Source organism: Garra rufa, chromosome 5 (genome assembly GCF_049309525.1).
Source record: "Garra rufa chromosome 5, GarRuf1.0, whole genome shotgun sequence".
Lineage (NCBI taxonomy): Eukaryota > Metazoa > Chordata > Actinopteri > Cypriniformes > Cyprinidae > Garra > Garra rufa.
Genome location: NC_133365.1, coordinates 5,136,558 through 5,160,209, shown reverse-complemented (window position 1 = coordinate 5,160,209; position 23,652 = coordinate 5,136,558). Strand labels below are relative to the sequence as shown.

The 23,652-nt window shown below is 44.5% G+C and overlaps 2 protein-coding genes across 3 annotated transcripts; one reads left to right on the top strand and one right to left on the bottom strand.

Annotated features, from left to right (window-relative positions):
• Nucleotides 1-1,728: 1,728 nt before the first annotated feature.
• On the bottom strand, nt 1,729-11,870 carry zcchc8 (zinc finger, CCHC domain containing 8). 2 transcript variants are annotated; one of them, XM_073839957.1, is made up of 14 exons: nt 11,683-11,870; nt 10,289-10,331; nt 10,133-10,207; nt 9,932-10,037; nt 9,772-9,849; nt 9,577-9,680; nt 9,396-9,461; nt 9,246-9,306; nt 7,061-7,188; nt 6,178-6,314; nt 5,828-5,937; nt 4,897-4,983; nt 4,698-4,803; nt 1,729-2,904 (listed from the first exon to the last, which is right to left on the bottom strand). In XM_073839957.1, exons 1-14 carry the CDS (start codon nt 11,861-11,863, stop codon nt 2,051-2,053), a joined length of 2,136 nt encoding a protein of 711 aa, XP_073696058.1. In that variant the 5' UTR covers nt 11,864-11,870; the 3' UTR covers nt 1,729-2,050. The 2 variants fall into 2 exon arrangements, with proteins under 2 accessions (XP_073696058.1, XP_073696059.1); XM_073839958.1 differs by having other exon boundaries at nt 4,698-4,800.
• Nucleotides 11,871-11,987: 117 nt separating this feature from the next.
• On the top strand, nt 11,988-22,765 carry LOC141335831 (uncharacterized). Its single transcript, XM_073841388.1, has 4 exons — nt 11,988-12,292; nt 20,822-20,951; nt 21,020-21,153; nt 21,691-22,765. The coding sequence occupies exons 1-4, from the start codon at nt 12,170-12,172 to the stop codon at nt 22,471-22,473; spliced, it is 1,170 nt and encodes a 389-aa protein (XP_073697489.1). The 5' UTR covers nt 11,988-12,169; the 3' UTR covers nt 22,474-22,765.
• Nucleotides 22,766-23,652: the final 887 nt, after the last annotated feature.

Genomic DNA, 23,652 nt, shown 5'->3' with positions numbered 1-23,652 from the left:
GGAGAAATAAATCGAAGCTCCTCTATCCAAGAGTAGTTCTAATTGTTGCTGCAGTGTTTGTGTGCGCCGCTCTAATTTACCCATTTAAGTAGAACGATGCGTCGCATTAGTTCCGCTTTTGGCGCTCTTGTGTAAAACCATAATTAATTAATTTTTTTTATTTGGTCAGTACGGGGGGGGGCCACAGGGGTGGCCAAGGACATGTCTACAGGGGCACGGGCCTCCCTTGGCCTCCGTGTAGAACCGCCACTGTGTACTACACAGTGAGAATACCCTAGCAATGCAATCATTTTTTCAAATTAATTTTTTTTTTTTTTTTTTTTTTTACATACAACAAGCAGTGATTATCTGGGTCCAATCATGTAGTCAATTTTAATCTTCAAATATAAGTTACAGGATAATAAAATATCAGATGACCATTAACTGATACTGCAGTGTTTCTCAGCTCTGGCTCTAGAGAACCACTTTCCTTCAGAGTTCAGCTTCAACTATAATCAAACACACCTGAACAAGCCAATCAAGCCCTGTGTCTGAAATCACCCCCATACCCTTAAATACAGCACTATTAGAGGAACAGACATTTAAAGTGGTGTACAAAACTTTAGGAGAGCACTCAATCAGTCCCACAATGCACAGCAATAACGAGTGAACTGTCCTTTCTTTCCCTTTTCGTATCCTATATTTTAAATAATTTTTTAAATGTATTTTCTATATATGAGTAAATTTAAAAGTGTATGAAAGTTGATTTAAATTATACTACTAAATAAAGTGGTAAATATATAAACGGTATATATATATATATATATATATATATATATATATATATATATATATATATATATATATATATATATATATATATGTTAAAAGCACATTTTAGTTCATATTAATGGGGTCCCAAAATAGCAGTTGAGTACACTTAGATGTTCTTAAGATTAAGTAGCTACTAAAGAAAAATTGTAAGTATATTAAAACAAAATTAGTGTGCCAAAATAAAGCACTTTAAGGACATTATGGAATCGTACTAAGTGTACTGAAATAAAGTGTATTTTACATTTTTCACCTGGGTATGTCTGTATTCCATTTCCCTCCCTGCTGAAAAAAACCCAGTTAATATCAGCCTAGACTGGTTTAAGATGGAAGTAGCTGGTTTTAGCTGGTCTACCCAGCTTGACCAGCTAAGACCAGCCTAGCCAGGCTGGAAAAATGGCCAAAACCCCTCTAAAACCAGCCTGCTGACCAGCTATGACCAGTTTAAACCAGCCAATCAGACTAGGCTGGTTTTAGCTGTTTTTTCCAGCAGGGCTGATTACTGCGTTTTTGTTTTACGGAGTTCATCAGGACAGGGTTCAACTGCTGGTAGTCCACCAATCTGGCAAACTGTATGCTTTGAAGTAGAGACTCTTCACTTCATAGTATGGAGAGTGGAGAGAAAAACATTCAGGATCACTTTTCAGCTGGATTATCCCCCTCCGCTCTAAAGGTTTATGTGGCAGCCATTGGCTTCAGGTGGTGATTTACCAGGAAGACAACCTTAATTTCCCATTTCCCATGTGGAGCTATGCAGCAAAGGCCTTTAAATTATTTAAGAGACAAAAGAGATAAAACAAAAATAAACCAAATCGAACAGATGAGGTAGAAGAGGCAGAGCACTAGAAGCAAAGAAATGCATTCATAACAGAACTGAAAATGTATCTACAGTGTGATGAATTAATACTACTACCAAGCTCAAGTTAAAACTTTTAATTCAGTGAGAATTCTTAAGAAACTTATGCTGAAAGATATTGACAATAAATTACACAGATGATCATCAGCATGACATGAGATGTAGCAATAACACGTGTAATCACAGAAAACAAAAAAATACCCACAGTCAGTTAATAATCAGGTACAAACCAAATTAAACCTTTGTGTTTTTAAAAATCACACGATAGCAGTAAAAAGATACAAAGCACCAAAGTAAAACTACATACAAAAGGACTGTAATTTGAGAGAGAGAGAAAAAAATTGCTTGTTGTCCACAAGTGGGCAGTAAAATTAACAACTTCCATTATTTCTTGTTTTTGGCCTGATTTCTCGGTGAGCCTTTTAGTAAATCTCGAATCTTGAGGTAAACCCCAGTTGCTTCGGCCACCTCCGTAAACTCAGGCGTGTCCTCAAAAGGAATTATTCCCTCTGCAAACCTGCTCCGATGAGGAACGAAAGCTACTTTATTCACGGGAGGCTCCTCCGTTTCGGTAACTGCTTGAGCGTTGGGCTCTTGTTCGCTGATCTGAGGAGGGTCTGAAGTTCCATTGGTTGCATCATGATTACTGTTTTCCTCGTGAACTTCATCCAGAACGATAATATCACTCATCTCTGCTGGCAAATCGATCACGCTCTCACTGATCGAATGCTTTTCCTGTCCATCACTAGCGGCGTCATCTATCCTCTCATCCTCACAGACATTAGTCGCTGGTTCCACAGGTGAAGACGGCGTGCTCTTGATTTCAAATGCATGACTCGAGTCCTCCATCTTTTCTCCGTCTTCCTCCGAGTCTAGTTTGAGTGAAGTGACGACGCTTGGGGAACTTGGGACGGGGGTCACAGAAGCTCCAGCTTCAGAATCGCTGTTGGTTGTAGTATCTGCTTTCTCAAGGGCAGCCCATAGAAGCCTTTGCTGCTCCTCCAGTTCCTCCAGAGTCAGCCCGTCCTCAGACTCCTCCCCCTCAGTCGATCCTCTCGCGTGAGTGGACGGGGAATAGTTTGTAGGCGGAGTCGGTGGCGGAGTTCCTTTGGGGATTGGCGGAGTGGATGGAGGCGTTCCCGGTGGTAGAGGTGGAGCGACGGAGGAGGATGCGGAGCCAGGAGGAAGCGGTGGATGGAACTGGAAACCATCAGATCGAGTCTGAGACGTGTCGTTATCTGTAGAAGGACAAAAACTAAATCATTAAGAGTTTTTGATTTATAAGGCGCCAAGCAGCTATTGAATGCATTGGCATTCTTATTCCTCTTCCGTTTCTTCTGCTCTTGGGTCTATGGAAGCCCGCTTATGAGAGAGTTGTGTAATTTGGCAGACTGATAGAGGACAGTCTCAACATTAATCAGAGCAAATTTGGAGTCTCTAACTCAAACGCTCTAGTGCCACCACTCGTCCAAAGTTTCATTCATGTTTAGGCTAAAAACTTTTAAACAGTGAAAGTCATTGCACAAGGAGTCCGAAATTCTTGTATGCATTTTTTATTTTTTTCGTATTTGTTTTTCGTATTAAAATGCTTTCTATGGATCCTAAAATAGAAAATCAAACCTGATCCAAACTTTTTTTGATGGACTAAAGTTTCGCAGGCAGTGTGCAAACATGACTGACACAACTTGAAGTCGTATTGATTTTTTTAACGTGCAAAAAATTCAGACTCAGTGTGCAATGATGACCTTAAGGCCCTTAATCAAAATTCTTCTTCTCTGAATCCTTGGCTCATCCGAATCGAATTTGTCTGAAATTCAAAAATCGTAAGGTTTGCTTTTTTTCTTTTTTTTTAAATTTTAAATATCGAACTTGTCCTAGACGGTTTGTGTGATTTTCATCAAAATTGGCTCAAATCATCTTCAGACCATGCTGGAAAAAAAAAAAAAACGTTCTGGAAAAACGCACAAATTCTACGAAAAGCACGCAAAAAATGGATGTCAGGCTATATCTCCGCAGTGGTTTGGTGTATTGAGACCAAACTTGGTGTGTGTTATAAACAGCATGACCTGAGGCTAGCTTCACAGTTTTGGCACAGTGCCACCTAGTGGTCAGAAGATATGAAAAATGGCTTTTTTTGCTTATAACTTCTGAATCATTTTGCCAAAAAACACAAAACGTTAGATTTGGTCATGCAGAGTCGAAATGATACCCAATTTTCCAATGTCAAAAACAGTTCACACAAAAAACCATAGGAAATTTGGAAACATAGCATGTAGACTACATATTAATACCCAATTGCCAAAATTTCAATAGTAAGTCAACCATCGGTCATTTTTTCTTCTCATATAGAAAAATGTCTATAAATCCAAAACAAAATGAGATATTTTCTCCAAATCTGACATATGTATGGGCACACTCTAAGGACACACAAAACATTTGGAGGAATTGTGCCTCTTGGTGGCGCTATAATTAAACAAAACATGAAAATGCAATTGAGTATTATGATATAAAATGCTACATTTTCACCAATGCATTACAAAACTTTGTATGTACCATTGAGACCATGACCTGAAAGTTATCAAAGTTTTGAGACAGTGCCACCTTGTGGACAAATGTGATATCCAAATATTTTGTATTACTAGTGGTTGTTTTTGTTTCTTCACCCATTTTGACTAAAATCACCTTAAAATGGCTTCAATTACTCATTGCTGCATTTGTTTTGATGCCTCCCTTGCCTAATGCTTGGCCCTGTAATTGCTGCTTGCAGCTATACTTTTATTTATTCATTTTGTTAAAGGTTCTTATTTGAGTGTTGACTATTAAATAAATGTGATTAAACTCGATTTTGGTTTAATGAAAACCGAAATTATTATTTGATACTAAAATAAGAGAATCACTAGTATTTATGTAGCATCATCTTGTAATAATACATGAAAACTGTGTGAGATGCAGCAGAAAAAGGGGGATGAAAACACAAGCAAAATTAAAAACCTTCATAAGCAAATAGATCTACTTCAAAAAAAAAATGTACCTGACTCCAACTCCATATCCAATTCCTGGTTCCCTGAATTCGATCTCCGTTTCTTTGTCTTGATGGGTGTGGATTCAGACTCGTGTGGCCTTTTACTGCAGCCCTGCTGAGCACATACAGTTGCACAAGCTCAACCATTATATGGGAAATATTAATACAGGCACTTAGGTAGAAAAATATATTACAACAGATGTTTTACCGTTGGAAAGTTACTGCTTAAAAAAGCAGCAAAATTTTGCTTCCAGTGCTGAGGCTGCATTGGAATAGAACCGAAAGACCTGAAATCCTGTCAATAATATAATAATGAAAATACATAAGAATTTCACGGATTTAGGTTGCATTAATTATGGACCAGATAATCTATAATACAAGTTTGTAATTAGTAAGAATTTTAATGTTTTTTTTTAATATACTTCAAAAAATCATTTCTGTGATGCAAAGCTGAATTTGTCATTACTCCGGTCTTCAGTGTCACATGACCCTTCAGAAATCATTCTAATATACTGATGTATTACTTTTATCATCAATGTTGAAAACAGTTGTGCTGCTTAATATTTCTTTGGAACCTGTGATACCTTTTTCAGGATTCCATGATCAATACAAAGTTAAAAAGAACAGCATTTATTCAAAACAGAAATATTTTCTAACAATATAAGTTTAACACATCCTTGCTGAATTAAAGTATTTTTTTTTTTTCAAAGAGAGAAAAAAAAACTTTGAACGAAACTTTGAATGAGTTGTTTATTGATACAAATAAATTTTTTTTTTTTTTTTTTGTCTTATTCATCCTGAAAAAAAAGCATCACACACAACTGTTCCTGACACTGATAATAAATCAGCACATTAGAATATTTCTGACGGATCATGTGACACTGAATACTCAAGTAATGATGCTGAAAATTCAACTTTGCATCACAGGAATAAATTAGATTTTCAAGTATATTAAAATAGAAAACCACTATTTTAAATTGCATTAACATTTCACAATATCACACTTCTTTTCTGTATTTTTAACCAAATAAATGCAGCGCTCAAGAGCAAACAAAACCTCCTTTTAAAAAGCATTAAAAATCTTACTGATCCCAAGCTTGTGTGTATATAGTGTGGAATAAGGGAGTATGTACACTTACATCTCTTACGCTGGGTGGTGCAGAACAATTGAAGCCAGGAAAGTCAACCAGCTTTGAGACATCATACGATATCTTTTGGCTGTGGTTATTTTCATCTTCATCGTTTGAACCTTGCAAGAAAAAAAAAAAAAAAAAAAAACAGTCAATGGCAAAATATTTCTACTTAAAACACACTATTTGTCTTTAATCAAGCTTATGGCAGAAGGAGATCTTGTGGCCAGCTGCAAAAGAAAACCCTTCGTTATAACATCCTTACAATTATGGAACTTCAACAATTAAGATTTTTTTTTAACTTAAGGGGTTCTAGAAACTAAACACTGGCCATCATAAAATAGAAATCTGACTCTTACCATCATAGAGCATCAGGCCTGAGTTTTCCATCTCTGCCTCTTTTAACCAGCCTGGCGGATATCCCAGCTCCCTCATGCGATAGATGAATGGAGGAAGTGTGTTTGTAGTGATCCCAAGAGCATCAAGGAGGTCTTGACTACACACAGACAACAGAAAACATTCAACTTCAGTTGCATTTGAATCACAAGTTTGAATCACATGCAAATGTGAGTCTACGTCTGTTAGTTTTGAGACCATCCCTGTGTGCTAAAGCATAATTCCTAACAGATATGTTAAATTGGGTCATTCTGTGTCAAATAAACCAAATTTTAGAAACAGCTCAAAGTTTTGATTTTGCTAATATTTTTCCTGAAGAAAGATAGACAAGTATAGTGATAAAAGACAAAATATTAAATGTCGTGGATAAATATTTACTGAGTAATCCGCCATTTTCTAGAGGGAGGTCAAAAAGGCAATTTTTACCTGAGATTCAGAGCCAAATTACAGGGAGTTAAAAGTGACTTCACAAAGGTGGCAGCATCATAATGTTATTTTTAGAGTTTGGTAGGTCTGTTAGTAAAATCTGTTGACTTTAGCAATCTTTGTTGCATTATGCACCAATGGTGACCATTTAAAAAAAAAAAATTCAAAATTTGTGTGCCTGTACCTTAAGGTATTTAAGATATCTTAACATTTAATCCCACCAAATGTTTTATTTTAAAAGCACTAAACACTATATACGTTTGTCTTTCTACAGAAAAAAATATTAACAAAATAAAAAATTAGAGCAGTGAATTTTCTCAAATTTGTTTGATTTGACACGGAATAACCCACAATTTGTGTAAAAAAGAAAAAAAAAAGAAAGTAATGTGCAATAACAGACACTTTTCTAAGACGGCTGACCTCATTATTCCTGGCTTGTACTTTGCAAATCGCTCCTCGACCTCTTCTGCATGGTAGCGCTGGTTGCTCTGGTTGTTGTTCTGAGAAAACGCCTTCCTCTTTTCATTGATACGAGCCATATCTTTGGGCTTGAACAGTAAGAAAAGGCTGATTTTATAATTCAGATACAAACAATTTTGTCAATTTTAAAACATAAATATAGCTGCAAGCAGCAATTACGGGGCCAAGCACTAGGCAAGCAAGCATCAGAGCAACTGAAGCCATTTTAAAATGATTTTAGTCAAAATGGGTGAAAAATCATAAAAACAACCACTAGTAATATGATTTAGTGGGTTATCACTTTTTACCAACAGGTGGCACTGTTATCAAATCGATGTGGTGTGTTTAGTGTGAGGTGACAAAGGTACACACAAAGACTGGTGTCATTATGTCAAAGCTTTACTGAGATACAGCCTCAGAAGCAGTTTGCCATCTTTCCAGCAAATTTGTTGATGCACTAAATGAAAACAGTTGCAAATATCGACTTTTTGCCAGCTTGGTCTGAAGATGATCTGAGTCAAATTTGGTGAAAATCGGACCAATATTGTAGGAGGAGTTCGAAAAAGAAGGTTTTCAATATTAATAAATACAGCAGCCAGAACGTTCATCCAATTATTGCATAATTGGTATTGATGTTCTCGGCATTATCCAAGGAATATAGCAAGACCAGTTTAATTACAATAGGCTAATGTAAACAAAAGTTATTAGCAATTTTTAAAATGTCATAACTTTTGGCCAGAAGATGGCGCTGCCCCCAAACTTTTTGAACACTGTCAGGGCATGGTGCCGAAGAAACATACCAAGTTTCGTAGCGATACGCTAATGCATTTGTAAAATATAGCAATATAGCATAGTTTTGTGATTTTTGGCCAAACTATTGAGAAGCTATAAGCAAACATATACCTTTTTCCTATATCCTGACCACTAGGTGGTCAGAATATTGGAAACTTTGCAGGTAGCCTCAAGTCATGTTTGTTATAACACACACCAAGTTTGGTCTCAACACGCCAAACCGTTGCAGAGATATAGCCTTACATCCATTTTTGCATGTTTTTTGAGGAATTTGTTTGTGCATTATTCGAGGACTGTTCGAAAAATCATCTTGAATTCCATAACTTTTTGCCAGCATGGTCTGAAGATGATCCGAGTCAAATTTGGTGAAAATCGGACCGATATTGTAGGAGGAGTTCGAAAAAGGAGGTTTTCAATATTAATACGAATGGCGGACAGGAAGTTCATTTAATTATGGCATAATTGGCATTGACAATCTTGGCATTATTCAACAAATATAGCAAGACCAGTTTTATTACAATAGGCTAATGTAAACAAAAGTTATTAGCAATTTTTTAAATTGTCATAACTTTTGGGCAGAAGATGGTGCTGCCCCCAAACTTTTTAAGCACTGTTATGGCATAGTGCCGAAGACACATTGTAGCAATACGCCAATCCGTTCATAAAATATAGCAATATAGCAAAGTTTTGTGATTTTTGGCCAAACCATTATAAGCAAAAATATAAATTTTTCATATCTAGGCGGCACTGCGCCAAAAATGTGTAGGTAGCCTCAAGTCATGTTTGTTATAACAAACACCAAGTTTGGTCTCAATATGCCAAACCGTTGCAGAGATATAGCCTCACATCCAATTTTGCATGCTTTTCATAGAATTCGTTTGCACGTTATTCGAGAACGGTTCGACTGATCAACTTGAATTCCACAACTTTTTCCCAGCATGACCTAAAGACGATCTGAGCCAATTTTGGTCAAAATCAGACAAACCATCTAGGATGAACTCTAAACAGTACGTATTACGAACTTCTTGCCTTAAGGATTCAGAGAATAAAAGAATTTTGATTCTGCCTTACCTTCTAAAGTTATTAGCATAAACATGAGTGAAACTTTGGACAAGTGGTGGCGCTAGAGAGTTTGAGTTAGAGACTCCAAACTTGCTCTGGTTAATGTTGAGACTGTCCTCTATCAGTGTGCCAAATTAAACAACTTTCCCGCAAGCGGTTCTATGGGCTGCCATAGAATCAATGGCGGAAGAAACCGAAGACGACGAAGAAGAACGCCAACGGATACCTTCGGTGCTTGGCCCCTAATAATGTATTTGTAAGTATTAATCTAGTATCACGTAAAGAGAAACACCTCTGGACAGTCTCGCAGCTGATGGTCCTCAGAACAGCAGTTAAAACAGCACGGTTTCGGCCTGTAAAGACAACACAAGCAGATTTCAGCTCCTCAAGCTGAGCAGCAAATTAGCAAAAGACAAGCATCAATATCATATGAACGTCAAACCTTTTCTCCTTTATCTGCACCTCTTGGCCTTCGAGGGCAATGATCTGGCCAAAGACCTGCTGGTATCTTTGCAAAAGTGATTCAGGAGCAGTGACGTATATATAGACATGATTCAAACAGACTGTAAGCATGGTCTAAATGATCAAGAGAGTGCACATCTGGCTGTAAACGTTTAGGATACTTGGGAACCTCCCATCCGTCAGTCAGCTGGGGGTTTTCATTGAGCAGCGGCTGGCCCAGTTTATCAACGCAGAAGTTGGTGAAGTATAAAACACTCCCTATCATCTACAAACCAAAAACAAGACGTACAGGTTTTGTTTTGTTTAGTAATTGCGTAAGAATTGTGTGCACTGTGTCTATGGTTTGGAGAACTCACACTGAAAGCATTTTTCATATGCTTGGAGTCACTGGAAGCCTTCACTTTGTAGCTCTCCTCCATAACGAAACTTGAATGCTACGAACATAGAAAAAAAACAGCATTTTTGCTTACTGATGAAGACTACTGCAAGAAATGTCTAGTGATATTAAAGACGTACATGTGGCTTGACATTAAGAGCAGAGCCTTCTGAATCATTTTTATGCTCATGTAGTCTGTTCTGGACGAGATTGAAGATGAAGTCCTCCATTTCTTTCCGACATTGACTAAACACACAAACATACACACAAAGACAATCAATCAATGCCATTTTGGAAAAACTGAAAACACTGAAATCAAGGATGGTGCCGAAAACACCTACTTGGAAATGATGTTGTTTCCATAGTTAATTTGACAAAGCGGCCCATCGATTTTGGGATCTTCTATTTTTATTCCCCTGGAATAAAAAATATCATTGATAATCAATAAATGTGAATGAATGAACATATATTTTGAAATAAGCTGATGCTTTACTCACGCAGGACGACTTAATATGTTTAGCTTCCTCTTCAGTTCCTCATGTGGATCATCATTAAGGTACAAATTTGTGACACTCAATGTAAAGACAGAGACAGACAGCAAGCAGTGACTAAAATAATAAAGATCAATGTTAAACAATATATTGGTAACCATATAGTTAGCCAGTTATATGCGTCTTTTTAAAAATACACTAACGCTTATTTAATCCTGTAAAGTGCAAGTTTCTAATTTTTTGACATTTATTTTTTTCCTTGTAAATTATGTCTGATGTTATTTGCAGAATGTGAAAGATTGAGGTTACAGTATTCTTTGCTTATAAAAAAGCATCACAAAATAGCATAATAATAGCATACGAGTAATAATATCGATTAAGGACCATAAAAAAAAAAATTATATTATATACACACAACCAGTCATAGTTTTTTTTTTTCAAAAACGTTTTTAAAGAAGTCTCTTCTGCTTACCAAGCCTGTTTATTTGATCCAAAATACAGCAAAAGCAGTAATATTGTGAAATATCTTTACTATTTAAAATAACTGCTTTCTAGTTTAATATATTTTAAAATGTCATTTCCTTCAGACATCATTCTAATGTTCTGATTTGCTGTTTAAGAAACATTTATTATTATTATGAATATTTAAAACAGTTGAGTACATTTTTTTTTAGAATTCTTTGATGAATAGAAAGATCTAAAGTCCAACATTTACCTGAAATAAAAAGATTTTGTAACATTATACACTATATCATTCATAATCATTCAAAGTCTTTAAGTATTAAAGTATTTTTTTATTTGTTTGGGAAAGAAATTATAGAAATCGACCCTTTTATTTATTTATGCATTTATTTATTTATTTCAGATAAATGATGTTGTTCTGAGCGTTCTATTCATCAAACAAACCTGAAAAGCATTTAATAATGGGTTTTTTTGAGCAGCAAATCAGAATAAGAATTTTTAAAAATGTTTTGTTAAAGGATCATGTAACACTGAAGACTGCAGTAATGATGCTGAAAATTCAGCTTTGAAATCAAAAGAATAAATTACATTTTAAAACATATTCAAATAGAAAGCAGTTATTTTAAATAGTAAAATGTTTTAAAATTTTACTATTGTACTTTGGATTAAATAAACGCAGGTTTGGTGAGCAGAGGAGACTTCTATAAACACATTAGAAATCGTTACTGACTAACGTTGGTGTAAATAATACAATCTCAGCTATTGGTCCAAACGAAATCCTATTTTTAACGTAAACGAACTGTGATCTTCACAACTATCCTACATTGTTTTTTTAGACAAACAGATGTACAACAATATCACCACCAGAAAGGTCAGCTATATGGAGCAGTTTGATGAATTTGAGAGTAAAATGAAAGAGCCGCGCGCTGTAAGGATATTCTCCGCGTTCAGCTTCTCTATAGTTTCCTCACACTCTTCTATTGTCTGCCGCAGCTCCTTCAGTCGATCTGAACTCTCGCTCTCCTCATCATCAGCTTCATCTGGGATTTTAACCTGCTCTGGCGCGTTCTCTTCAAACTGCTCGAATAATTCGCTATCTCCAAAATCCACCGCAGCCATGTTTGGAGACCACAAGCCGCGACGCGTCCGGTTCAAAGGGCAAATCCTGCAACGCGCCGAAGCGTGACTGCTGATTGGCTGGAGATTCTCAACCAGGAAGTAATATATTTTTAAACATGTAAACAAACACTTGCTAGCCAAAGCAGTCTGTTTTACTTTTATTAAAATAAAGTTCGCGGTCGTATACTTCTGTGTGATCAAGGTGAAGATCTGCCATGAAGGGCGTTTGCAATAAAAACACTTCGTTTGTTTAATATTTTAACATTTTTGTTGGTCTTTTGGAATATTGTTGTGTTTTACAGCATCATGATGTCTGGAGGAGTTTCTCTCATCAATATGTCTCATTGGGAATGTGGGAAAAAGAGGATACGATTCTTATATCTTACAAACAACAACTCGTTTAATCTTGCTAAACCGAGCACAAATGAGGTAAGTGTAGTGTCACAGTAATAAATGCATATTAGTTGACAAATAGGTACAAAAAAATCTATTTTTTAAGGAGAAATTCATATTTATGTGTTTAATGCGGGTAGTTGGCAAATAGGTACAAAAAAATCTATTTTTAAGGAAAAAAATATTTATGTGTGTAATGCATGTGGGAAGTTGGCAAATAGGTACAAATAATCTGTTTTTTAAGGAAAAATGCATATTTATGTGTGTAATGCATGTGGTTAGTTGGCAAATAGGTACAAAAATTCAAAATTTTAAGGAGAAATGCAAATTTATGTGCGTAATGCATGTGGGTAGTTGGCAAATAGGTACAAAAAATCTATTTTTTAAGGAGAAATGCATATTTTTGTGTGTAATGCATGTGGTTAGTTGGCAAATAGGTGCAATTTATTTTTATTTTTAAGGAGAAATGCATATTTATGTGTGTAATGCATGTGGGTAGTTGGCAAATAGGTACAAAAACTTTTATTTCACAGAACATATAATTGTTACTTTATTTTAATTTTGATGTGTCAAATTATGTTCTGTTTTGGATGTGACAAGAATGAAAATGTCACGTGATACTAGGAGGTCTGGGTCCAAAATGCAGGTAGGTAGGTTTTTAATGAATATAACAAACAAATAAAACAAACAAAAGGCCAACACGGCACAAACTAAAGACTAGAACACAAAATAATCAAGAACCAAAACATAATCAAAAGGTCAGGATTTCACAGGACACATAAACACACATGACACGATACAATGCAGACATAAAGCAGACTGAGCAGTGAAGGGTACTTATAGTCCTGATGGTAATTGTGAGCAGGTGCGTGTAATGAGTGCAAATGACAAGACAAACGTGAACGTCCGGAACAGAGAGAGCGGTCACCGCCGCGTCAGGAGCAGAGAGAGCGGTCACCGCCGCGTCAGGAGCAGAGAGAGCGGTCACCGCCGCGTCCGGAACAGAGAGAGCGGTCACCGCCGCGTCCGGAACAGAGAGAGCGGTCACCGCCGCGTCCGGAACAGAGAGAGCGGTCACCGCCGCGTCCGGAACAGAGAGAGCGGTCACCGCCGCGTCCGGAACAGAGAGAGCGGTCACCGCCGCGTCAGGAGCAGAGAGAGCGGTCACCGCCGCGTCCGGAACAGAGAGAGCGGTCACCGCCGCGTCCGGAACAGAGAGAGCGGTCACCGCCGCGTCCGGAACAGAGAGAGCGGTCACCGCCGCGTCCGGAACAGAGAGAGCGGTCACCGCCGCGTCCGGAACAGAGAGAGCGGTCACCGCCGCGTCCGGAACAGAGAGAGCGGTCACCGCCGCGTCAGGAGCAGAGAGAGCGGTCACCGCCGCGTCCGGAACAGAAAGAGCGGTCACCGCCGCGTCAGGAGCAGAGAGAGCGGTCACCGCCGCGTCCGGAACAGAAAGAGCGGTCACCGCCGCGTCAGGAGCAGAGAGAGCGGTCACCGCCGCGTCAGGAGCAGAGAGAGCGGTCACCGCCGCGTCCGGAACAGAGAGAGCGGTCACCGCCGCGTCCGGAACAGAGAGAGCGGTCACCGCCGCGTCCGGAACAGAGAGAGCGGTCACCGCCGCGTCCGGAACAGAGAGAGCGGTCACCGCCGCGTCCGGAACAGAGAGAGCGGTCACCGCCGCGTCCGGAACAGAGAGAGCGGTCACCGCCGCGTCCGGAACAGAGAGAGCGGTCACCGCCGCGTCAGGAGCAGAGAGAGCGGTCACCGCCGCGTCCGGAACAGAGAGAGCGGTCACCGCCGCGTCCGGAACAGAGAGAGCGGTCACCGCCGCGTCCGGAACAGAGAGAGCGGTCACCGCCGCGTCCGGAACAGAGAGAGCGGTCACCGCCGCGTCCGGAACAGAGAGAGCGGTCACCGCCGCGTCCGGAACAGAGAGAGCGGTCACCGCCGCGTCCGGAACAGAGAGAGCGGTCACCGCCGCGTCAGGAGCAGAGAGAGCGGTCACCGCCGCGTCCGGAACAGAAAGAGCGGTCACCGCCGCGTCAGGAGCAGAGAGAGCGGTCACCGCCGCGTCCGGAACAGAAAGAGCGGTCACCGCCGCGTCCGGAACAGAGAGAGCGGTCACCGCCGCGTCCGGAACAGAGAGAGCGGTCACCGCCGCGTCCGGAACAGAGAGAGCGGTCACCGCCGCGTCCGGAACAGAGAGAGCGGTCACCGCCGCGTCCGGAACAGAGAGAGCGGTCACCGCCGCGTCAGGAGCAGAGAGAGCGGTCACCGCCGCGTCAGGAGCAGAGAGAGCGGTCACCGCCGCGTCCGGAACAGAGAGAGCGGTCACCGCCGCGTCCGGAACAGAGAGAGCGGTCACCGCCGCGTCCGGAACAGAGAGAGCGGTCACCGCCGCGTCCGGAACAGAGAGAGCGGTCACCGCCGCGTCCGGAACAGAGAGAGCGGTCACCGCCGCGTCCGGAACAGAGAGAGCGGTCACCGCCGCGTCAGGAGCAGAGAGAGCGGTCACCGCCGCGTCAGGAGCAGAGAGAGCGGTCACCGCCGCGTCCGGAACAGAGAGAGCGGTCACCGCCGCGTCCGGAACAGAGAGAGCGGTCACCGCCGCGTCCGGAACAGAGAGAGCGGTCACCGCCGCGTCAGGAGCAGAGAGAGCGGTCACCGCTGCGTCCGGAACAGAGAGAGCGGTCACCGCCGCGTCCGGAACAGAGAGAGCGGTCACCGCCGCGTCCGGAACAGAGAGAGCGGTCACCGCCGCGTCCGGAACAGAGAGAGCGGTCACCGCCGCGTCAGGAGCAGAGAGAGCGGTCACCGCCGCGTCCGGAACAGAAAGAGCGGTCACCGCCGCGTCCGGAACAGAGAGAGCGGTCACCGCCGCGTCCGGAACAGAGAGAGCGGTCACCGCCGCGTCCGGAACAGAGAGAGCGGTCACCGCCGCGTCCGGAACAGAGAGAGCGGTCACCGCCGCGTCCGGAACAGAGAGAGCGGTCACCGCCGCGTCCGGAACAGAGAGAGCGGTCACCGCCGCGTCAGGAGCAGAGAGAGCGGTCACCGCCGCGTCCGGAACAGAGAGAGCGGTCACCGCCGCGTCAGAAACAGAGAGCTCAGCCACCTTCGTGTCAGGAACAGAGAGAGCGGTCACCGCCGCGTCCGGAACAGAGAGAGCGGTCACCGCCGCGTCCGGAACAGAGAGAGCGGTCACCGCCGCGTCCGGAACAGAGAGAGCGGTCACCGCCGCGTCAGGAGCAGAGAGAGCGGTCACCGCCGCGTCAGGAGCAGAGAGAGCGGTCACCGCCGCGTCCGGAACAGAAAGAGCGGTCACCGCCGCGTCCGGAACAGAGAGAGCGGTCACCGCCGCGTCCGGAACAGAGAGAGCGGTCACCGCCGCGTCAGAAACAGAGAGCTCAGCCACCTTCGTGTCAGGAACAGAGAGAGCGGTCACCGCCGCGTCCGGAACAGAGAGAGCGGTCACCGCCGCGTCCGGAACAGAGAGAGCGGTCACCGCCGCGTCAGGAGCAGAGAGAGCGGTCACCGCCGCGTCCGGAACAGAGAGAGCGGTCACCGCCGCGTCAGAAACAGAGAGCTCAGCCACCTTCGTGTCAGGAACAGAGAGAGCGGTCACCGCCGCGTCCGGAACAGAGAGAGCGGTCACCGCCGCGTCCGGAACAGAGAGAGCGGTCACCGCCGCGTCCGGAACAGAGAGAGCGGTCACCGCCGCGTCAGGAGCAGAGAGAGCGGTCACCGCCGCGTCCGGAACAGAGAGAGCGGTCACCGCCGCGTCCGGAACAGAGAGAGCGGTCACCGCCGCGTCAGGAGCAGAGAGAGCGGTCACCGCCGCGTCCGGAACAGAAAGAGCGGTCACCGCCGCGTCCGGAACAGAGAGAGCGGTCACCGCCGCGTCCGGAACAGAGAGAGCGGTCACCGCCGCGTCCGGAACAGAGAGAGCGGTCACCGCCGCGTCCGGAACAGAGAGAGCGGTCACCGCCGCGTCCGGAACAGAGAGAGCGGTCACCGCCGCGTCCGGAACAGAGAGAGCGGTCACCGCCGCGTCCGGAACAGAGAGAGCGGTCACCGCCGCGTCAGGAGCAGAGAGAGCGGTCACCGCCGCGTCCGGAACAGAGAGAGCGGTCACCGCCGCGTCAGAAACAGAGAGCTCAGCCACCTTCGTGTCAGGAGCAGAGAGAGCGGTCACCGCCGCGTCCGGAACAGAGAGAGCGGTCACCGCCGCGTCCGGAACAGAGAGAGCGGTCACCGCCGCGTCAGGAGCAGAGAGAGCGGTCACCGCCGCGTCCGGAACAGAAAGAGCGGTCACCGCCGCGTCCGGAACAGAGAGAGCGGTCACCGCCGCGTCCGGAACAGAGAGAGCGGTCACCGCCGCGTCAGAAACAGAGAGCTCAGCCACCTTCGTGTCAGGAACAGAGAGAGCGGTCACCGCCGCGTCCGGAACAGAGAGAGCGGTCACCGCCGCGTCCGGAACAGAGAGAGCGGTCACCGCCGCGTCCGGAACAGAGAGAGCGGTCACCGCCGCGTCAGGAGCAGAGAGAGCGGTCACCGCCGCGTCCGGAACAGAGAGAGCGGTCACCGCCGCGTCAGAAACAGAGAGCTCAGCCACCTTCGTGTCAGGAACAGAGAGAGCGGTCACCGCCGCGTCCGGAACAGAGAGAGCGGTCACCGCCGCGTCCGGAACAGAGAGAGCGGTCACCGCCGCGTCCGGAACAGAGAGAGCGGTCACCGCCGCGTCAGGAGCAGAGAGAGCGGTCACCGCCGCGTCCGGAACAGAGAGAGCGGTCACCGCCGCGTCCGGAACAGAGAGAGCGGTCACCGCCGCGTCAGGAGCAGAGAGAGCGGTCACCGCCGCGTCCGGAACAGAAAGAGCGGTCACCGCCGCGTCCGGAACAGAGAGAGCGGTCACCGCCGCGTCCGGAACAGAGAGAGCGGTCACCGCCGCGTCAGAAACAGAGAGCTCAGCCACCTTCGTGTCAGGAACAGAGAGAGCGGTCACCGCCGCGTCCGGAACAGAGAGAGCGGTCACCGCCGCGTCCGGAACAGAGAGAGCGGTCACCGCCGCGTCAGGAGCAGAGAGAGCGGTCACCGCCGCGTCCGGAACAGAGAGAGCGGTCACCGCCGCGTCAGAAACAGAGAGCTCAGCCACCTTCGTGTCAGGAACAGAGAGAGCGGTCACCGCCGCGTCCGGAACAGAGAGAGCGGTCACCGCCGCGTCCGGAACAGAGAGAGCGGTCACCGCCGCGTCCGGAACAGAGAGAGCGGTCACCGCCGCGTCCGGAACAGAGAGAGCGGTCACCGCCGCGTCAGGAGCAGAGAGAGCGGTCACCGCCGCGTCCGGAACAGAGAGAGCGGTCACCGCCGCGTCCGGAACAGAGAGAGCGGTCACCGCCGCGTCAGGAGCAGAGAGAGCGGTCACCGCCGCGTCCGGAACAGAAAGAGCGGTCACCGCCGCGTCCGGAACAGAGAGAGCGGTCACCGCCGCGTCCGGAACAGAGAGAGCGGTCACCGCCGCGTCCGGAACAGAGAGAGCGGTCACCGCCGCGTCCGGAACAGAGAGAGCGGTCACCGCCGCGTCCGGAACAGAGAGAGCGGTCACCGCCGCGTCCGGAACAGAGAGAGCGGTCACCGCCGCGTCAGGAGCAGAGAGAGCGGTCACCGCCGCGTCCGGAACAGAGAGAGCGGTCACCGCCGCGTCAGAAACAGAGAGCTCAGCCACCTTCGTGTCAGGAGCAGAGAGAGCGGTCACCGCCGCGTCCGGAACAGAGAGAGCGGTCACCGCCGCGTCCGGAACAGAGAGAGCGGTCACCGCCGCGTCAGGAGCAGAGAGAGCGGTCACCGCCGCGTCCGGAACAGAAAGAGCGGTCACCGCCGCGTCCGGAACAGAGAGAGCGGTCACCGCCGCGTCCGGAACAGAGAGAGCGGTCACCGCCGCGTCAGAAACAGAGAGCTCAGCCACCTTCGTGTCAGGAACAGAGAGAGCGGTCACCGCCGCGTCCGGAACAGAGAGAGCGGTCACCGCCGCGTCCGGAACAGAGAGAGCGGTCACCGCCGCGTCCGGAACAGAGAGAGCGGTCACCGCCGCGTCAGAAACAGAGAGAGCGGTCACCGCCGCGTCCGGAACAGAGAGAGCGGTCACCGCCGTGTCAGGAGCAGAGAGAGCGGTCACCGCCGCGTCAGGAGCAGAGAGAGCGGTCACCGCCGCGTCCGGAACAGAGAGAGCGGTCACCGCCGCGTCAGGAGCAGAGAGAGCGGTCACCGCCGCGTCCGGAACAGAAAGAGCGGTCACCGCCGCGTCCGGAACAGAGAGAGCGGTCACCGCCGCGTCCGGAACAGAGAGAGCGGTCACCGCCGCGTCAGAAACAGAGAGCTCAGCCACCTTCGTGTCAGGAACAGAGAGAGCGGTCACCGCCGCGTCCGGAACAGAGAGAGCGGTCACCGCCGCGTCCGGAACAGAGAGAGCGGTCACCGCCGCGTCAGGAGCAGAGAGAGCGGTCACCGCCGCGTCCGGAACAGAGAGAGCGGTCACCGCCGCGTCAGAAACAGAGAGCTCAGCCACCTTCGTGTCAGGAACAGAGAGAGCGGTCACCGCCGCGTCCGGAACAGAGAGAGCGGTCACCGCCGCGTCCGGAACAGAGAGAGCGGTCACCGCCGCGTCCGGAACAGAGAGAGCGGTCACCGCCGCGTCAGGAGCAGAGAGAGCGGTCACCGCCGCGTCCGGAACAGAGAGAGCGGTCACCGCCGCGTCCGGAACAGAGAGAGCGGTCACCGCCGCGTCAGGAGCAGAGAGAGCGGTCACCGCCGCGTCCGGAACAGAAAGAGCGGTCACCGCCGCGTCCGGAACAGAGAGAGCGGTCACCGCCGCGTCCGGAACAGAGAGAGCGGTCACCGCCGCGTCCGGAACAGAGAGAGCGGTCACCGCCGCGTCCGGAACAGAGAGAGCGGTCACCGCCGCGTCCGGAACAGAGAGCTCAGCCACCTTCGTGTCAGGAACAGAGATGGCGGTTGTCGCCACCTCCTCGCGAAATAGCGTCTCCACCCCCTCCGCAAAGCAGGGGCGCTTCCGCGCAACCTTGGCACTGCGGGTGTCCATCGCCGCTAGGCAGGCGTAGATATAATCAAAGCGTGCTGCCGACGCCGCCTCAAAGGACATCCCCTCCGTCATGGGAGCAGAGGGAATGGTAGGCCCCCGACCGCCGTCTCAAAAAAAAATTTCCTCCCCGCTGGACCCATCTGTGATGTCTGCATTCTGTCACGTGATACTAGGAGGTCTGGGTCCAAAATGCAGGTAGGTAGGTTTTTAATGAATATAACAAACAAATAAAACAAACAAAAGGCCAACACGGCACAAACTAAAGACTAGAACACAAAATAATCAAGAACCAAAACATAATCAAAAGGTCAGGATTTCACAGGACACATAAACACACATGACACGATACAATGCAGACATAAAGCAGACTGAGCAGTGAAGGGTACTTATAGTCCTGATGGTAATTGTGAGCAGGTGCGTGTAATGAGTGCAAATGACAAGACAAACGTGAACGACTAAGGGGAGTGTAGTGTGGGACAGCGACCTCAGGTGGCTGAGGGAAAATCCACAGCCCCGATCATGACAGAAAATAGCACTTACCAGACTATGGAAACTATGCACTAAAAATAAAAAAGTGCTTTAAAAACTTTAAAAGAAATCTCACATGGGTATTCAAACCACCAAATGTTGGCATCTGTGCTATCAGTATAGCAAAAACTTTTGGTAAAAGCAATTTTTTCATGGTAAGGCTGACATTTGCATGGAATTACCCAACTACAATATTAATTATATTCATTTTTGTCTTGTGGGAAAGTGAAAATGCCATGTCACATCAACAACCCATGTATAAGAAGAATAACTAAAACAAGTCTAAGTTGGTTGGCTGGTTTTACCTGGTCTCCAAGCCTGGTCAAAGCTGGTTTAGATGAGTTTTAAACACTTTTTAGGTTGGTCAGAGTGGGAGACCAGCTTTTTTCCAGCTAGTATTTACCTGTTACTGATTATTAATAAATTAAATGCATGTATTAATATGTGACCCTGGACCACAAAACCAGTCACAAGGTTAAATTTGACAAAACTGAGGTGTATACAACATATGAAAGCTCAATAAAAAAGCTTTCTATTGATGTATAGTTAGGATAGGACAATATTTGGTTGAGATACATCTATTTGAAAATCTAGAATCTGAGGGTGCAAAAAAATCAAAATACTGAGAAAATCACCTTTAGAATAGTCCAAATTAAGTTCTTAACAATGCATATTACTAATCAAAAATTACATTTTGATATATTTATAGTAGGAATTTTACTTAATTTCCTAACGATTTTTGGCATAAAAGAAAAATCTATAATTTTGACCCATACAATGTATATTTGTCTATTACTACAAATATACCCCAGCGACTTAAGACTGGTTTTGTGGTCCAGGGTCACATATGTCTAATTAATTAATGATAAGTGCTTCTAATAGTTCTAAATAGAGATAATAATCTTTAAACTACTAACTTCTTTTTTTCTTTGTAGGATCAGATGATCCCTCTCTTTCTTGGAGCTGATCTGTTCTCAGACACAGACGTTCGCAGTGAAAACCAACCCAGATACCATGCTAAATTTGCTAAACGAGGACTAGCAACTAAACTGGTTTTCCCATCAGGTGTGTAGTGATCAGTTTTCTTAATTAGAGGTTAATTAGAGGTTAATATTTGGCGTGTTGATCTCTAGACTGCAGATTCCAAGGGCTGCGTCTTCCTTGTTCCAGCAACAGTCTGTGGTTCTACAGCGTTCATGGAGTTTTCCGAGTGGCGTTTGAGCTGTATAGAAAACAAGACCAGCTCTCAGTTATGGAGTCATTTCAGGTAACACACTGCAAAAATGCTTAGATTTTATGCTTTTCTAGCTTAGATTTTTTGTCTTGTTTCCAGCCAAAATATCGAAAAATTCTTAAATCAAGAATGATTTTCTAGATGACAAAAAATTATTGTCTTGTTTTCAGAAAAAAAAAGTCAAAATTAAGTGCATTTTTGCTGGAAACAAGCAAAATAATCTGCCAATGGGGTAAGAAAAATAATCTTGTTTTCTGTTTGAAATCCGATTTTTTTTTTGCTTACCCCATTGGCAGATTATTTTGCTTGTTCTTAGTAAAAACTCACTTAATTTTAACTTGTTTTTTCTGAAAACAAAGAAAATAATTTTTAATTTTACTTGTCTAGAAATTCCTTCTTGATTTGAGAATTTTTAGATATTTTGGTTGGAGAGAAGACAAAAATTCTAAGCTAGAAAAGCTTTTTATGTCTTTTTAGAGTCTTTTTATGATTTTTGTTATGTATTCTTGTATCATAAACATTTCTAATATATTGTTTATTGTTTATGTTTTAAATAATTGCGTTTTTAAGGATCTGTGGAAATCTCGAATAAACGACAACAACTTGAACATGATCTATCATCTCAGTGGCCAGGATGGTCAACCTCATCAAGTGGTTCAAGATGATCAAGAGGCGCAAACAGTTTTGGAAAATTCATCACACCAAGTTCATCAAGTCTCCAACGAAGGAGAAGCACATTTCTTTCCAATAAGCACAGATCAGTCAGAAATCTCATCATCTTCAGACCATGACTACTGTTCCTCAGAGCAAACAAACCTCAGCCAATCGTCTTCACTTGAACAGAAACTTCACAGCCTTGGAGAGAAAGTGAAGTTATTAACAAATATTGAAGCAGAACACGTAAAGACTGCCACAAAGGTCCTGGACTATGTTGAGCACTGCATTACTGGGACGATTGATGAGGAGCAACTGATGGAAACAGTGATGGCTCTGTTTGAAACTCACATTCAGAGCTACTCCATCTACTCCAGCGGTTTGCTGAAGGCTATCGCAGGTTGGCTCGGACAGCAGTTTAATGCGGCCAACGGCACCATCAGCCATCGGGTGGAAGGCTTTAAAGCTCAACACATCGAGCACATTACAAACTTACCTCCTCCAGAGGAGCTGGCATCTGAACTTTTCCCAGAGGCGATGCGAAATCTCCTGGCACACTGGATGGGGCTCAGTGACGAGGCAGAGAACTGGAAAAGACACAGCGAATACCCCATTTTATTACTTATTCTAGAATTTGCCAATCATAATCTGATCACAGGAGTGGCTCATGTACTGTATTCCAGTCTGATATGCAAGTAAACATGCTTAGATGAAGGTTATACACAGAAGCGGACAGTAGTGAGGTATTTTTACTCTGATAAAGAAACAGACACTTGAGCATTACTTTTAAAGCAGTGTTTTTTTTTTTTTTAGAACATTTTACTTCACAACATTCCAAAGGACAATATTGTACTTTTTACTGCATTTCACATGAAATATAATTTAATAATTAATTACATTAGAAATCTAGTACTTTCTTACTTTTACTCAAGTAAAGACATTTTGCCCCACAGGTGGTAAAAATAACATTGTTTCTGACAAATTAATTTTCTTAAAGGTGCCAAAGAATGGAAAACTGTGTTTACCTTGACATAGTTGAATAATAACAGTTGTGTACATCACATGGACATGACACACTGTGAGTCTCAAACACCATCGTTTCCTACTTCTCTATATAAATCTTCTGTTGATCAAAGACCCCTGAAATATAGGCTAATCCTAACATAACACAGACTATTACGCAATAGTCTCAGCATCATTAATAGTTACGCCTCCAACATTTGCATCACCCAATCATCAGGAGTTGAGTCGAGCCACTCTATGAAACAGCCAATCAGAGCAGAGCTCATTATTATTATTCATGAACCTTCCAAATAAGGCAATAACAGAGCATTTAATTCTAGGGACAAATCCTAGGGTTGTAAATGGACCGTTTCTGGAGAATTTTTGCCCTTACCTAAGCCATATATCTTCTATGTAGATATCAGAGAACAATTTAAAATATTCTATCAATGCATTTTATGGCACCTTTAAAAGATTTACTGCCAAATAGCACAGACAGTTAGAATACAATCAATAATTATGAATTACAATATTATAATCACCTATTTGAAAAATATTTAGTTGTCAGAGATGTCTATTTGACTTCTGCATTATGTCTGCAAGATGTATTTTTTTTAGAGTGTTTGCTCATCTGCAATACAACTTCCTATCAGATGTCAAATAGACATCTATTAGATGTCTGTAAGATGTTTATGATTTAGAACTTTAATAAACTTAAATTAATTTACTTAAATAATTAAGGTTTCATATAAATATCGAAAATGATGCTGATGTCATTTCCGGCAAGGACTGTTAGAATTGGCTTTATGCGAGATTGGAGCAAGACACTGTTTTTACAGTTCGACTTTTCCAGTTAATTTATGTTTTTAAAATTGC